The sequence below is a fragment of the Anolis sagrei genome, chromosome 1 (assembly GCF_037176765.1).
Source record: "Anolis sagrei isolate rAnoSag1 chromosome 1, rAnoSag1.mat, whole genome shotgun sequence".
Lineage (NCBI taxonomy): Eukaryota > Metazoa > Chordata > Lepidosauria > Squamata > Dactyloidae > Anolis > Anolis sagrei.
The window spans coordinates 330,315,499-330,333,443 of NC_090021.1; the positions used below are offsets into that span (position 1 = coordinate 330,315,499).

Consider the following 17,945-nt stretch of genomic DNA (forward strand, 5'->3'; position numbering starts at 1 on the left):
TTGAAATCCACAAGCATGTGGACAATTTCAACAGAAAGGAGGAAACCATGAAAATGAACAATCTGGCCACCATTATTAAAAACCTCTAAAATTATAACATCAAGACAACATCAAACACAGGGAAACTCCAGAGAGGACAGAATCAGGGACAGCTAATCACCTCTCAACAAAAGATTCCCCCAGGCACTAACAAGCCACATCAAAAAAAAAAACTGCCAGGCCATCAAATGCTAATCAAGGTGGCCAATTGAAAGATTCACACCTAGCTCCAACAGGTAAGAGTTCTTTCTCCCCATCTTGCATATACCACAGATATATAAACCCAATTTTCCTAGTTCCAACAGACCTCACAACCTCTGAGGATGCTTGCCATAGATGAAGGTGAAATGTCAGTAGAGAATGCTTCTAGAACATGGCCATTTAGCCCAAAAAACCTACAACAACCCACTCTTAACAAAACTTTCAAAATTTCAGTATTATTTCGTTATTGGATAATTTTATGACAGAACTAATTAGGAATGGTCATTTATAACAAAATTTTGAAAGTTTTTTTAAGAGTTCTGAAATTTTCACCACCAGAACTTTAGCAACACTGTAGAAGCAAAGCACCAGCACCGCCTAGTGCATGGATTGCTCATGCCTAATGGTAATATATCTGGGCATCCTCTGAGCAACATTTCTGCAGGCTGCCAATTCTCTCACACCAGAAACGACTTGCAGTTTCTGTTCTGTTGCGCGCTGGGCCTGTAAAGAATTGTTTTTAAATAGGACGTGCAACTTGAGCCCAGCAGGAAGCCAGGGGGCCCCGAAGAGAAGTTCTCAGGGATTTTTCTGAAGTGATGGTCTTTAGAGTCTTTAATGATGCAACGAAGTCTTTATTATGGAACAAACAACAAATCTTCAATGGTTATTTATTTATCGTGTCATCAGCAACCATTGTTTTACAATTCTAACAGAGCAAAACAAACACAGAGATTAAAAAGAAAAAGAAAAAAAAACCACACAGATTTTGTAAATTTGGTATTTGGTTAAATGTCCTTTGACCAGTATCTGGCCACTTGGAGTGCCTCTGGGGTTGCCGCAAGAAGGTCCTCCATCGTGCATGTGGCAGGGCTCAGGGTGCATTGCAGCAGGTGGTCAGTGGTTTGTTCTTCTCCGCACTTGCATGCCGAGGATTCCACCCTGTAGCCCCATTTCTTAAGATTGGCTCTGCATCTCGTGGTGCCAGAGCGCAATCTGTTCAGCGCCTTCCAAGTCGCCCAGTCTTCTGAGTGCCCAGGGGGGAGTCTCTCATCTGGTATCACCCATGAATTGAGGTGCTGGGTTTGGGCCTGCCACTTTTGGACTCTCGCTTGCTGGGGTGTTCCAGCGAGTGTCTCTGTAGTTCTAAGAAAACTAAGAAAACTATCTTCAATGGTTCAAACAACACTTCAAGGCTTTCTTAGTCTAGTCCTCAGTGGACTGGTACCTAACTTTGATTAACTAAACTTTCTCTATAGGGAAAACTCTTTTTAACTTCTCCCAGGCTGACTGTAATCTAATCCTTACTGATGTGGGCTCCGCTACCGGGTCGATCTGCGTCTCGAGCACCGAGTGGACCTACCAGTAAGGCTAGTAGATACTCCAGCTGGAGTTCTTTGGTCTTTCAAACTGTTCACCCTCCGAAATTCCTCAAAGCTTTAGGGATGTTTCCCTGGAAATTTTTGGAGACCTTTGGATGCTCTTAAGACTATTCACCCCTGGAAAGTCTTAATGTAGAGAGAAGCTTGCACACGTCCTCTACATTAGCTTTCCTTACTGAGACTAACTAAAAATGGCTCCCTTCCCTTCCCATTTGCCCTGAGCAAGGGGCGGAACCAAAACTTAACGATGATGGACAGGTGACTTGACCTATGACTGCAACCAAAGGAAGCCACCTTTCTGCAGAACCCTGCAAGCAAAACATTTAATACAAAGCAAATAAAGTTGGAGCTCCTGGTACAGCCGTACCAGCACAGACACGATTAAAAAAATTGAGATTTTAAACACAGCTGAAAAAAGTGGGATGACAAGGTATTAATCAGGACTCTTCTTACAATTGAAGGGGCAGTTTAGGAAAATAAACCCTCCTAAAACAATCCTAAGTTGATGAAATTTCCTGTCATACCTCCTATGCAGTATGAGAGTCAATGTTTCTGTTGGGTTTTTAAAAAAATGGGATTGAGAAAGTATGATGAGGGGATGACTTGGCAGCTGGAAAGCTCTGGCTTAGATGATTAAGTTCCAGAAAGGTAGTCATAATGTGTCTGCTTCAGGAGAAAAAAAAACACACAACAGAAACATTGAAGAATCCTCTGGCAAAAGCAAAGGGTCTTGAAGAAAATACATCTTAACTTGAGCTTTTGTAAGCAGCAGCCTACATCATCACACCTCTTGAGGCTTTGTAAGCTTTTTCCATCTGTTCTGACTTGCAATCCATGTCAAACTGACACAACATTAAAATATAAACTGGGCACATAATGGAAAAACTCCACAGCTTATTGTGTCCTCATGGAGGAGTCCATACTACTGTGGCTCAATTAGCTTTATTACTATATTGATTAATATTTCACATTTTCCCCAAGCCCTGGGACTCAAGGTTTCCTAGTTAAATATACATAAAAAGAAATGTTTAAATGTATTGTCGAAGGCTTTTATGGTCGGAATCACTGGGTAGTTGTAGGTTTTTCCGGGTTATATGGCCATGTTCTAGAGGCATTTTCTCCTGACGTTTCGCCTGCATCTATGGCAAGCATCCTCAGAGGTAGTGAGGCACCTCACTACCTCTGAGGATGCTTGCCATAGATGCAGGCAAAACGTCAGGAGAAAATGCCTCTAGAACATGGCCATGTAACCCGGAAAAACCTACAACAACCCAAATGTTTAAATATTGTTAACCCATCAGTAGGATTAATGGAACTGATAGAATTGGAGCCTCATTCTCAGGAAGTTTTAAAGCAGAAACTGGATGTCCTTCTGTTGGGGGTGCTTTGATTTTGTGTTCCTGAATGGCAGAATGGGGTTGGACATGATGGCCTGTGTGGTCTCTTTTAACTATGGTTCTATGCCCATTAAAAAGAAAACAACAAATATAAACATTAAGTAAAGGTAAATGTTTCCTTGGGAGCCCCCGGTGGTGCAGTGGGTTAAATCGCTGAGCTGCTGAACTTGTTGACCGAAAGGTCATAGGTTCGAATCCGGGAAGTGGGGTGAGCTTTCACTGTCAGCCCCAGCTTCTCTCAACCTACAGTTTGAAAACATGCAAATGTGAGTAGATTAATAGGTACCACTTCGACGGGAAGGTAACGGCGCTCCGTGCAGTCATGCTGGCCAAATGACGTTGGAGGTGCCTAAGGAGCACCAACCCCAGAGTCGGACACAATTGGACTTAATGTCAGGGGAAAACTTTTACCTCTATTTCTAAGCCAAAGAGCCAGCATTGTCCATAGACACCTCCAAGGTCATGTGGGCAGCATGATTACATGGAGCACAATTACCTTCCCGCAGAAGCGGTACCTATTGATCTACTTACATTTGAATGTTTTTGAACTGCCTCCTGATGCTGGAGATGGAAAAAGATGGGACGCCTTTGCCTTTGTTTATGTACTATCTGTCTTTGTTAACTGTATAACAGCATTGCATGTTTGCCATATATGTGTATTATAATCTGATCTGGGTCCCCTCACGGAGGTAGGGCAGAATATAAATAACATATATTATTATTATTATTATTGTCAGTATTATTATTATTATTGATGGCTGTACTCTAGAAGGTAACTTTTGTGAACTTTAGTAAATGGAAACACAGCATTTAGACAACACAGTGTATATATGGATTATGAGACTGCACTAAACCTTTTTTTTCAGTAGATGTCTTTTCCTTGGTCACAGAGTCACAGGAATGAAAAAAGTAATGCAACACATGAGGCCCTTAATTAATTAACTGGAAGTTCAAGAACTAGAAATGTCTTAGGCTCAGGCAAATACACAGCTCTCATTTAAAAAAATAGATATGGTTTATAGGACCAGAAAATCAATGTTACCTCTTCAACGTATTCTTTCGGCAAGGGAACTCCAGCTGTAACCTGTAATGAATATGAAAAAAGCATTAAAGATGAATAGCGAAGTTCTTTTTAGTCAGTCAATGTGATTCCTAAAATGGAAGTCTTTTTCTCAAATGCTTCAGAAGAGATGAATGGAATCTTTCCACAAGTATACAACCAAGTTTATGAATTACAGTACTGCTGGAGGCATATTTGCATATGCATGCATATTAAGGGTTGTGCAAAATATGTGCAAATGGAAGTCAAATTCTGCAGCGAGATAGCAGATAGACATGTAGTGGGAGGCAGGATAAAAATAGACCTATGTCAAAACATTAGTATGGAAAAGGATGATGACATGAGCATCCAGAAATACTTGTTGGAATTTTAATGAACAGTGTATTATACACTGTATAAGAAACACCAATTTTGGCATCACAACTTTCATAGAACAGGCAGTCCCCAAGTTACGAACAGGATAGGTTCTGTAGGGATGTTCTTAAGTTGAATTTGTATGTAAGTTGGAACAGCTACATTTTTTAAGTGTAACTCCAGATTTGGCCACAGCGGACCACGGTCTTGTTACACCTTGAATAGACTACTACAATGCGCTCTACATGGGGATGCCTTTGAAGACTGTTCGGAAGCTCCAAGTAGTCCAATGGGAGGCAGCCAGGTTGCTCACTGAAGTGACGTATAGGGAGCATACAACCCCCCTGCTACATCAGCTCCTGGATGCCTATCTGCTACCGAGCATAATTCAAAGTGCTGGCTTTGGCCTATAAAGCTCTAAACGGCTCCGGTCCAACTTACCTGTCTGAATGTATCTCTCCCTATGAACCTGTTAGAGAGTTAAGATCTGTGGGGGAGGCCCTATTCTCGGTCCCACCCCTATCGCAAGCGCGACTAATGGGGTCGAGAGACAGGGCCTTCTCTGTGGTGGCCCCTCAGCTGTGGAACTCCCTCCTCAATGATATCAGACTGGTCCCCTCCCTCCTGGTGTTGAGGAAAAAAGTGAAGACCTGGCATTGCAATCAGGCATTTGGGTAGTGGAATATAGAATCAGCACAATGTAGCATGCAAATGATGATCTTAGGAATGGGCATGTTTTAATGGTTTTATGATATTTATATGTTTTAATTGTTTATTGCATTGATGTATTGTATTTATGTTGTTGAATGTGCAGCATTGAATATTACCAATTGTAAGCTGCTGTAAGTCCCTTGCAAGGGTGAGATGAGTGGGATAGAAATAGTGTGTGTGGGGGTGTTCTGGTACAGCCGTACCAGGAGCTCCAAATTTATTTGCTTTATATTAAATGTTTGCTTGCAGTCCTAGGTTTCAGGGACTCTGCAGATAGGTGGCTTCCTTTGGTTGCAGTTATAGGGCAAGTCACCTGTCCATCATCGTTAAGTTTAGGTTCCGCCCCTTGCTCAGGGCAATTGGGAAGGGAAGGGAGCCATTTTTAGTTAGTCTCAGCAAGGAAAGCCAATGTACAGGACATGTGCTAGCTTCCCCTGTACAAAAGCTTCAACCCTTAAGACTTTCCGGGGGAAAACAGTCTTAAGAGCAAACCAGAGAACTCCAGGGAAGCCTCCCCAAAGCTTTGAGGACTTTCCGGGGGGAAACGGTCTTAAGAGTCTCCAAAGATTTCCAGGAAAACAACCCTAAAGACCAAAGAACTCCAGCTGTAGAGTCTACTGCCTTACTGGTAGGTCCATTCGGCGTTCGAGACGCAGTTCGACCAGGTAGCGGAGCCCACATCAGTAAGGGTTAGATTACAGTCAGCCTGGGAGAAGTTAAAAAGGGGATTTTCCTTTAAAGAAGAAGTTATTGAAGACACTTGCCTGTCCTTTGTGGGCATGATTAGGAATTCACCAGTTGCATAAAAGCCTGGAATCATTTGCTTAACTTTACTGAAGACAAGAGACGTTTCTGTTTGATTGTTCATTAATAAAAGACTTTGTTATACTTCACAAGCCACCTAAAGATCATTTGTTGTGGAAAACCTCTGAGAAATTCTCCTTGGGCCCCCTGGCTTCCCGCTGGGCAAAGGTTGCACGTCCTGTTCTAAAGGAAATTCTTTACAGGCCCAGCATGCGACAGAACAGGGGGTATGTATGTGTATACACACACACACACACACATGCATATACACACATGCATGCATGCATGCTTTGGATATCATAGGGAAGAGGTAGCATGGTACCCCTGTGATCTTTGTTCAGAAGATTTTACCTCAATTTCTGTCCCTGTGATCACTGTATATTGAATATTTTGGCTTGTTATGGAAACTAGGATTGGTGATAAAGCTTCAGCAGACACATCTTTTCCCCATGACAGTTTTTTCGGGAATGGACTTCCCTTCCGAGGGGTAGATTTCTCTCACTTCCTGTTGTCCCACCCGCATTCTTAACTGTGAGTCATTTGCAATTCGGATGTTTGTAACTCGGGGATTGCCTGTATAGCAGAAATGAATGATGAGATATTCATAAATTGCTAAATAATGAGATAGTCATAAATGAATTTTCACTGGATTGTACATAAAAAATATTGCTATGGAAAATACAGAAAGGACTGAAGTACCTTCTGTGTTCATCCCGTTTGTGTATCTATGTGTTGGGATAATGTGTGCAGCTACAAAATGTACTATAATTCCACTCTTCCCATCCACTCCAATAAATCTGCACATATTTGGAAGAGTCTGCACACACACACACACACACACTACACACACACACACACACATACATACACACACACACACACTCTCACTCTCAGGGGAGATATATATATATTGACAAGCTGGAATGTGTCCAGAGGAGGGCGACTCAAATGATCAAGGGTCTGGAGAACAAGCCCTATGAGGAGCGGCTTAAGGAGCTGGGCATGTTTAGCCTGAAGAAGAGAAGGCTGAGAGGAGATATGATAGCCATGTATAAATATGTGAGAGGAAGCCACAGAGAGGAGGGAACAAGCTTGTTTTCTGCTTCCCTGGAGACTAGGATGCAGAACAATGGCTTCAAACTACAAGAAAGGAGATTCCATCTGAACATGAGGAAGAACTTTGTGACTGTGAGAGCCATTCAGCAGTGGAACTCTCTGCCCTGGAGTGTGGTGGAGGCTCCTTCTTTGGAAGCTTTTGAACAGAGGCTGGATGGCCATCTGTCAGGGGTGCTTTAAATGCGACATTCCTGCTTCTTGGCAGGGGGGTGGACTGGATGGCCCATGAGGTCTCTTCCAACTCTTTGATTCTATGATTATATATATATATATATATATATTCATATTCAAGATGTAGGTGGTTGAATCCATAGCTGCACAAACTATGAATATGGATGGCCAACTATATGTAGTAGTAGTAGTAGTTGTAATAATAATACATATAATAATAGTAATACATATAATATTATTAGGGCCATGGTTAGCACAGTGGGTTAAACCGCCAGCTACGGAAAATCTTGCCGATTGGTAGGTTGGCAGTTCAAGCAACAGGTGGGATGAGCTCCTGACATCAGCCCTAGCTTCTGCTTACCTAGCAGTTCGAAAACAGCTATGTGAGTAGATAAATAGGTACCACTGAGGTGGGAAGGTAAAAGGTGCCCTGGGGAACTCAGGACGGATTCCAGCATATACAGACACAAGGCAAACATTCAATGTTTCAAAACAATGATAAACAGATAAACAGATAAAAGGAAAGGCTTCTCCTTCATCTCTGACTCTGGTTGGTGCTCATCTCCATTTCTAAGCTGAAGAGCCTGCGTTGTCTGTATAAAGCTCCTAGGTCATGTGGCCAGCATAGAATCATAGAGTTGGAAGAGACCTCATGGGCCATCATGGGCCATCCGGTCCAACCCCCTGCCAAGAAGCAGAAAAATTGCATTCAAACACCCCCAACAGATGGCCATCCAGCCTCTGTTTAAAAGCCTTCAAAGAAGGAGCCTCCTCCATACCCTGGGGCAGAGAGTCCCATTGCTGAACAGCTTTCACAGATAGGAAGTTCTTCCTAGTGTTCAGATGGAATCTCCTTTCTTGTAATTTGAAGCCATTGTTCCGCGTCCTAGTCTCCAGGGCAGCAGAAAACAAGCTTGCTCCCTCCTCTCTATGAGTTCCCCTCACGTATTTATATGTCCATCATGTGTAAGCTGCTCCTCATAGGGCTTGTTCTTCAGACCCCTGATTGTTTTAGTCGCCCTCCTCTGGACACATTCCAGCTTGTCAATATCTCTCTTGAATTGTGGTGCCCAGAATTGGACACAATATTCCAGGTGTGGTCTAACCAAGGCAGAATAGAGCATGAGGAGCATGACTTCCCTAGATCTAGACACTAGACTCCTATTGATGCAGGCCAAAATCCCATTGGCTTTTTTTGCTGCCGCATAACATTCTTGGCTCATGTTTAACTTGTTGTCCACGAGGACTCCAAGATCTTTTTCACACGTACTGCTCTCGAGCCAGTTGTCCCCCATTCTGTATCTTTGCATTTTATTTTTTCTGCCTAAGTGGAGTATCTTGCATTTGTCCCTGTTGAACTTCATTTTGTTAGTTTTGGCCCATCATCTCTCTAATCTGTTTAGATTGTTTTGAATCCTGCTCCTGTCCTCTGGAGTATTGGCTATCCCTCCCAATTTGGTGTCGTCTGCAAGCTTGATGATCATGCCTTCTAGCCCTTCATTTAAGTCATTAATAAAGATGTTGAACAGGACCGGGTCCAGGATGGAAACCTGCGGCACTCCGCTTGTCACTTCTTTCCAGGATGAAGAGGAAGCACTGGTGAGCACCCGCTGGGTTCATCCGCTGAGTTGACTGCATGGGGTGCTGTTTACCTTCCCGCCAAGGTGGTACCTATTGATTGTTTCACATTTGCGTGTTTTTGAACTGCTAGGTTGGCAGGAGCTGGGGCTAACAGTGGGAGATCTCCCTGTCCCTTGGATTCAATCCACCAACCTTCTGATCACCAAGTTTCAGCAGCTCAGCGGTTTAACCTATTGCGCCACTGTAGCCCCGAGTATGTGAAACTCATGTCTTTTAAAACAGACCACATTTACCATACAAAAAAAACCTACTCAGAAGACACAACAATAAACCACTTAAAAGAGAAGTAGAAAAGCAAAATATTCCAAATTGCTCTGCTCCCATGGAAGGAGAGAGGCAAGAACACATCGCAAGGATCTCTGTATTTTGCATGTTCTCGTACTTTCCTATCTGTGGCAATCTGTGACCTCTTCAGACCTTGAATCTGACCTAACAAATCACAATCTTTAAAGCCTCTGGACAATTTTCAAGTTGGAGATAAATGACTGGACAAATATCAGATCATGTCCAAGTAAATACATGAAACAGAGTGGAGTCTCTGTGTGCTTAACCTCATAACCTTACAATAAAGAAGAATGTGAATAAATGGAGTAATGGGTAGCCAAGGGCAAGGAGAAGGTGCTAAGCCAGTTAGAAAGAAAGAGGAAAGCTTAGAAACAGAAAGAGGAAACGGTGGATGAAGCAGATGTCTGGGATGGATTAAGAGCATTCTCTATCAGTAGGACAAATGGGCTAGTAAACCTGGGCACCTTTGTCTTTGAGAGGAAGCTGCAGAGTATTTATTTTTCTTCTCCTGGCAAATCAGTGCAAATTGGGATGACTCAAGGAAAGAGCTCAGTTAAAGGAGGGATCCTTTCACCACTGCAGGAGTCTACCGTGTACCATGCAGCTGCATACATATCTACATAGGGACCACCCAACACAGCAACATTGCCCAAACACGAATCAAGGAACACGAAAGGCACTGCAGACTACTTCAACCAGAGAACTCAGCCATAGCAGAGCACCTGATGAACCAACCTGGACACAGCATATTATTTGAGAACACACAAATGCTGGACCATTCTAACAACCACCATGTCCGGTGTAGTGAAATCTACCTTTAAGACGACAAGGCCGAAGCCTACATGACAGTAGCTGTCATCTTGGAAGGCAGGCAGAGACAGGAGGAGGAGTCAAGCCGACTCCTGATTGGGTATAGCAATTAGGGGAGGAGTCGGTTGAGAGAGGGAAATAAGCTGTCAGCTCTTGAAAGAGAGTGGAGAAGTGTCTTGACATCAGATACAGAAGGATGAAATGTTAAGATAGGAAGTTAGAGTAGGGATCTGACAGGGAAAGAAAGTTTTAAGTGAGCCTTTAGAATAGGGAATAAGCAGACAGACAAGGGCTAGGGTTACTGTATTGGTAGGATCAGTAACAGAAAGACTTGTCTGCTTATACTGAGGAACAGTATATGAAAGCTTATTTGCCCTGTGGGAGAGACAGATAGGGATCTGGTCTCGAGTGATACTGTGTCTAAAGATAGAGCAGTGTGGTTAAGGAATCTCACAGTTGATAAAAGCTTTACTGTCAGGGGAACTACTTGTTTAAGTAACTAAGTCTCAACAACTGAATTACGCTTCTGTACCCCTCATGCTATGAGGTGATATTTGTTCCAAGTTCAATCAATCTTTCTTAGTTCACTGTTAACTGGTGTATGCCTCAGTCTATCCATTCCCTCAGAACTCACTCTGTCAAACCATTTTAAAGTCCAGTCAGCCAGTGAGGAAGCCATAGAAGAACAAGGGCAAACACACCTTACCTACAACACATTCACACCTTTGGTACCTCAGGCCAATAATTCTGAGGTGGCGGCGGCTAATACTACCAAGAACATTCGGTCATTTATAATATTTATTCTCCCTTGCCTTGAGGGGCGGAGGTGTGATCGATTCTTTGTCCACCCTGCCCAGATATCCTTTAACTACGCTATATTGGTGGCAGCGGTGGGATTCGTTGTTCCCCCCTGCCTAGATATCCTTTAATTTCGCTATATCCGGCTACACAGAGAAGCCATTGAAATCCACAAGCATGTGGACAATCTCAACAGAAAGGAGAAAACCATGAAAATGAACAAAATCTGGCTACCATTACTGAAAAACTCTAAAATCAGGATAGTAAATAAAGAGCAACATTCAGAAAATGGGAGAATTCCTGACATGAAACAATCAGGGCTAGCTAACACCTCCCAACAAAGGATTCCCCTAGGCAGGAAATATCTGCAAGGCCATTCTAATCAAGGTGGCCAATTGCAACATTCACACTTGCCTCAAGCAGACAAGAGTTATTTCTCCTACCCTGGACATTATCCCACAGATATATAGACCTCACATGCCTAGGTTGTTGTAGGTTTTTCGGACTATATGGCCATGTTCCAGAAGCATTCTCTTCTGACGTTTCGCCTGCATCTATGGCAAGCTTCTTTAGAGGTTGTGAGGTCTCACTTGCCTAGCTTCTAACAGATCTCACAACCTCTGAGGATGCCTGTCATAGATGGAGGTGAAATGTCAGGAGAGAATGCTTCTGGATGATGGCCATACAGCCCAGAAAACTCACCGCAACTCAGTGATTCTGGCCATGAAGCCTTTGATAACACAAAGAAAGGGATAATTTGGGGTGTGTGCATCAAAAGTCTGACTGGAGAGTGTGGGGTCAAGATTCCCACATTATTAAATGTACAAGGACACTTCTACTTATTTGTAAAATTTTAACCACATTCAATATTTTTAGCAGACAGAATGTCTGCCATCCTCCAGACATGAGTCAGAAGTACCCACAAAAGAGACGAGAGGGAAAAAGCTGTATCACCCACAGAGAACAATATTAAACGTAGCTAAAGTGAGTGCCAGAGTTGAAATGTGCTACTCAATAATATTATGGGCACAACTAGTTGCAGGAATGGTGTTCTCCCAGATTATCCTCCTCATGGGTAATGTGAAGTCTCAGATTGTCCTCTGGGACTTCACAACTGGCTTCTGGGCTTTGCCTTTGCCAAGAGCGGCACTCACCGTGGGGCCCCCTCCATGCATTTTCAGGGCTCGGACAGTGGCTACCAAGACCACCACGTGGGGCTGCAATCCAGAATACCGGCACTTGATGTCAAAGAACTTCTCCATGCCAATATCTGCTCCAAAGCCAGCTTCTGTCACTGTAGGCAGAACAAAATGAAAATAATTGTTATACTCAGCATTGTTGTTGTTGTCCTAGTTGTTATTCTGATGCTGTCACTCATTAAGCCAGGCTATTTATTGATCGTAACATCTAAACCAGGCATGGGGCAAACTTCAACCTTCCAGGTGTTTTGGACTTCAACTCCCACCATTCCTAACAACCGGTAGGCTGTTAGGAATGGTGGGAGTTGAAGTCCAAAACATCTGGAGGGCCAAAGTTTGCTCATGCTTGAGCTAAACTGCAAACAAACTGTTATGCTGCTGAGAATCAGAATTAAAAGCTTTAAAATAAAATTATAAGCAGTAGATTATAGCTTGCTTGATCTATGGCTCGCCATTTTGTTAGACTTTTAACTATCTGTGTTTTACATCATTCTCTGTCCTTTTGGAAGGCACCTTGACTCCCAACTATGGGAGAAAGGTGAGATATAAATAAAGAGATCGATGGAAGGATGTTATACAAAGAAACTGAACTAGTTTGCAGAAATGGCCTTGGAGAAAGGGATTAGAGAGAAAATATAGTGAGGACTGTTAGGGCATGCAGAAATCAGTTGGTGAGTGTGTTAACTAAACAACTTGCATTATCAGATGAATCTCCTTTGGGGTGACATCTTCTGCTATCAAGAATTCAATGACTGCACATTGCTTAAGTCGTATTAACAAACCATCTGTGCAGGGTTCCACACTTCGCACTTTAACAACACAACTGTTCAATGCTAAGGCTTCCCACTAAAAATTGAATTGTAGAGGAGAGTCTACTGAACAAGCCAGTACCTGCCGGTTACCAGTACTGCCATCTGTTGAGGAGTTACAGAGGTGGAGGCATTATTTTTCATTCAATCCTCCTATTTAAGGTAGCTGCCTTCACTGCAACCTATCGTAGTGACTGTTATTAAAACAACCTGCCATGATGGTGGGACACACAGGAAACAGACCGGCTACGTTGTCTGGTGGAATCTGGAAACTGTATTCCAAAAAGCTCTGAAAGATACTTACCAACAAACCCATCCTTGCCAACGAGCTTCAGAGCGATCTTGTCTGCTAGGACGGATGAGTTGCCATGAGCAATGTTGGCGAATGGACCGGCATGGACAAATACCGGATTGCCCTAGGAAAGAAAAGCAGCAGAAAGAAAGAAGAAACACCAAGATTGGTATAAGTTGGTACTCTGCCAAGTGGAACATGACTCTCATTTGTTGGGGAGCAAATTTAGCCATAGTAATTTACAAAGAAGTATACAAAAGGCAATGAAATCTTGCAGAATTGTGAAACTCGAACATTGCGAACACAGAAAGTTGAAATTTAGCAAGATTTAAGATATTTTTGTTATGATCTAAACTACACATGATATAAAACAAGCATGGGCAAACTTTGGCCCTCCAGGTGTTTTGGACTTCAACTCCCACAATTCCTAACAGCCTACCGGCTGTTAGGAATTGTGGGAGTTGAAGTCCAAAACACCTGGAGGGCCAAAGTTGGCCCATGCGTGATATAAAAAATGACAAGTTTGTGAAGGCTGCCTCAAAGTGTTAAAAGAAATAGTGCATGCACATGCATTTGGTGGCAACATTCAATAGCAATACCAATTGCTAACTTCACCAATTATCTTCCAATTTGCAGGGAAAGGAGAGTAAAGCACCAGAATGTGGAAATTTGACTGCAGCAAATTTACTAAAACAGACTGACTTACTAATCTCCAAACACAAGGGGAGAAAATTAACGAATTATTTCATCAATTAATAAATTATGCCTCATATTTAATTTAAAATGACTGAAATGTTCTGGTAATGTATCAAAGTAAAAAGGGAATGGCTATTGTTACTATGAAAGTAACACTATGAAATTGCTATTAGCAATCTTTTCTTAAATTGGGGTAATGAGTTAATTTTAGTTAATATTTACTAGTTAGTTATTCAGGGGCCTCCTGGTGGTTCAGTGGGTTAAACTGCTGAGCTGTTGAACTTGCTGACCAAAAGGTTGATGGTTCGAATCTGGGGAGTGGGGTGAGCTCCCACTGTTAGCCCCAGCTTCTGCCAACTTAGCAGTTCAAAAACATGCAAGTGTGATTAAATCAACAGGTACTGCTTCTGCAGGAAATCAACAACGCACCATGCAGTCATGCTGGCCACATGACTTTGGAGGTGTCTACGGACAATGCTGGCTCTTCCGCTTAGAAATGGAGATGAGCACCCCCCCCCCCCCAGAGTCGGACATGACTAGACTTAATGTCAGGGGAAACCTTTACCCTTTACTAATTAGTTAACCAGAGTGACAAAGAAGGTGAATACAGTTGCCAGGGTGGAGATGTGAAAAGGCTCCTCAAACTTTTAAACTCCAATAGATTGTGAAGCAGGGGGAGTTGCTGTAGAGTTGTGCCAAAGAGGATGAAGCTATCTGTTCTCCCACACTTTCCAAACTCCAACTTTCAAGCCACAGCCACCCCTTTTCAATACAAATGTTGTCTCTCTAGTAAAAAGTGGAAGGAAGAAGCATGCAGCTCGGAACTGGATATTCCTCCACACTTTCTCCTCCTATTTTTCACTCAAGAGCTATCTTCATCTCACTTGATGAAGCTTTGCTGCACCTCATGCTGCTCCACAATCCATTGGAGATTAAAGTTACAGATGCCTTGTCTTATTATCTAAGATAGCAATCCTAAGGATGGAGAGCATAAAGAATGAACATGTCATATATTTAGAAAATTGCCATTATCCCACAGGTACATGCTATTTCTAAAGGCAGGAAAAACAAGTGAAGTAAAACAGAAATGTTTTGGTAGCAATTCCAATTTACAACTAAAAGTATCAACTTTCCACAGAGTCTGAGCTTACCTCCAAAGTCTGCATGAGGTTCGGCTTAATAGCATCTTTCATCAAAACTGTCAGAGCACCACTCACTCCCTAAGGGAAGAAATATGAAGAGTTACTTGAGTAGCAGGCTTAAAGTTTTTTAAATATATATATTTCCAGACCTCACAAAATAACAAGCATTCTACAAATGTATTTCACATATACACCATAACTCTAGTAGAGGGGTGTGCGTCTTAGGCCCCTTCCACACAGATGTATTAAATCCACATTAAACTGGATTATATGGCAGTGTGGACTCATATAATCCAGTTCAAAGCAGATACTGTGGATCACCTGCCTTGATCTTCTGGGCTATATGGCTGTGTGGAAGGGTATTTAGATTAAATGATTTAGGAAAAGCCTTTAGAATCATAGAATCATAGAGTTGGAAGACCTCATGGGCCATCCAGTCCAACCCCATTCTGCCAAGAAGCAGGAATATTGCATTCAAATCACCCCTGACAGATGGCCATCCAGCCTCTGTTTAAAAACTTCCAAAGAAGGAGCCTCCACCACACTCCAGGGCAGAGAGTTCCACTGCTGAACGGCTCTCACAGTCAGGAAGTTCTTCCTCATGTTCAGATGGAATCTCCTTTCTTGTAGTTTGAAGCCATTGTTCCGTGGCCTAGTCTCCATGGAAGCAGAAAACAAGCTTGCTCCCTCCTCCCTGTGACTTCCTCTCACATATTTATACATAGCTATCATATCTCCTCTCAGCCTTCTCTTCTTCAGGCTAAACATCCCCAGCTCCTTAAGCCGCTCCTCATAGCGCTTGTTCTCCAGACCCTTGATCATTTTAGTCGCCCTCCTCTGGACACATTCCAGCTTGTCAATATCTTTATTTTCTTCTGAAAGAAAAGATTATATAATTTCACTGGGATGGGAGTTCCACATCAAGGGGCCACCACTGAGAAGGCCCTGTTTTTCGTCAGCACCTATGAAGGAGGCGGAACTGAGAGCAGGACCTCTCTAGAAGATCTTAAACTCCGAGGTGGTTCATAGAGGTAGATACGTTCGGACAAGTACGTTGGGCCAGAACCTTTAGGGCTTTGCAGGCTAAAGCTAGCACTTTGAATTGTGCTCAGTACCAGAATGGCAGCTAGTGGAGTTGGCGCAGCAGGGGGGTTGTACGCTCCCTGTACTCCACTCTGGTGAGTAATCTGGCTACCACTCATTGGACTATTTGAAGCTTCCAAACAGTCTTCAAAGGCAGCTCCACATAGAGCGCATTGCAGTAGTCTATACGATATGTAACAAGAGTGTGGACCACCGTGGCCAAGTCTGGCTTCTCAAAGTACGGGTGCAGAAGGCGCACAAGTTTTAATTTATTCAGTAGATTCTCCTTGTTTGCAAATCTGTATTTGTGAGCCCTATAATGAAACTCAGAAGTTTATTTATTTATTTATTTGCTTTATTTCTATACCGCGTTTCTCAACCTATAATAGGTGACTCAATGCGGTTTACACAATATTAATTACCACAACAATAACAATTAAAACACAGCATACCCAATAACAAACACACAACCATTCATACAGTGCCTCGATCGCAACCAAGATCCAGTCTCGTATCCTTATACCGTTCCTATGTTCAGTTTACCGTCATTCTGTGTACAATTGCGCTGATTAGCCAAACGCTTGCTCAAAAAGCCAGGTTTTGAGCTTCTTCCTAAATGCCAGCAACGAAGGGGCCTGTCTGATGTCGCTTGGTAGGGCATTCCATAACCGAGGGGCCACCACCGAGAAGGCCCTGTCTCTCGTTCCCGCCAACCGTGCCTGTGACGCAGGCGGAACCGAGAGCAGGGCCTCCCCGGACGATCTTAATGTCCGTGTCGGTTCATAGGAGGAGATGCGTTCGGAGAGGTAGGTGGGGCCGGAACCGTTTAGGGCTTTGTAGGCTAATGCCAGCACCTTGAATTGTGCCCGGTAGGGAATTGGCAGCCAGTGGAGCTGGCTCAACAGAGGAGTGGTATGCTCCCTGAGAGCTGCTCCTGTTAGCAACCTGGCTGCCGAGTTCTTTGCCAAGCAATTAAACGCTGTAGATTTCCCAAGAAAATGCTTCCAATGCCATGATCTTAGAATAGGGTTTTCTTATTCAAGGCAATCTCTGTTAGTAACTTCTAACTGGTCAACGTACCAGATCTTCTGTAGTAACAGGGACACCGGTCTTGCTGGAAGCCACCACCATTTTGCTCAGGCGCCGCCTCATGTCCTCCAGACTGTTTGTTAGTGCCAAGACAGCCATAATTTCACTGGCGACAGTGATGTCAAACTGGGCCTGAAAGAGCAAAAATGAATTAAACGCATTTCCTTTAAAAGCAGCAGGAGAACTTGGTTTTAAAATGAAAACACAGACATAATGGGCATAATGAAAATCTGGCGGAGAACCAATAGGGGTTGGACTGGATGGCCCATGAGGTCTCTTCCAACTCTTTGATTCTATGATTCTATGATTCTATGAATGCAGTTGGATGTAAATGGTATGCAGCAGGCACGGACAAACTTTGGCCCTTCTAGACTTCAACTCCCACAATTCCTAACAGGCTACCAGCTGTTAGGAATTGTGGGAGTTGAAGTCTAAAACACCAGGAGGGATGAAGTTTGCCCATGACTGCTAGAGAGATACAAACCTCTTAGCTGAAGATTAATCCAATTTTAAAAGAGGCAAAGATCCTATTCTTCAAAGACTTATTTAATAATAATAATAATAAAACTTTATTTATATACCGCTCCATCTCCCCGGGGGGACTCAGGACGGTTTCCAAGCAACAACATCAGAACATACAGAGTCACAACATGTACAAAAATATAACAGTAACAGCAACATAAGCATGGAATTACCCAACAACAAATAAATATTAAAATCTTGCCTGCTCTTCATGTCTATTTGTTAGGGCATAGAAAAGGAATGGGTCAGGACAATTAAAAAGGCTGGGTCAAGACTGATGCAAATTGAAATAAGATGTGACCGGCATTTGGGTACATTACTGTAATAGGTAAACGACAAAAGCA

The 17,945-nt window shown here is 42.9% G+C and overlaps 1 protein-coding gene across 1 annotated transcript in view; it reads right to left on the bottom strand.

Moving 5' to 3' along the window:
- Positions 1-17,945, bottom strand: part of MTHFD1 (methylenetetrahydrofolate dehydrogenase, cyclohydrolase and formyltetrahydrofolate synthetase 1) — a 121,559-nt gene that overhangs the window by 43,168 nt on the left and 60,446 nt on the right. Inside the window, exons 18-22 of the mRNA XM_060754319.2 lie at positions 17,071-17,211; positions 14,917-14,985; positions 13,082-13,193; positions 11,924-12,063; positions 4,062-4,103 (exon numbers count right to left, since the gene is read on the bottom strand). Coding sequence (XP_060610302.2) covers positions 4,062-4,103; positions 11,924-12,063; positions 13,082-13,193; positions 14,917-14,985; positions 17,071-17,211 — 504 coding nt within the window. The remainder of the gene's footprint in view (positions 1-4,061; positions 4,104-11,923; positions 12,064-13,081; positions 13,194-14,916; positions 14,986-17,070; positions 17,212-17,945) is intronic.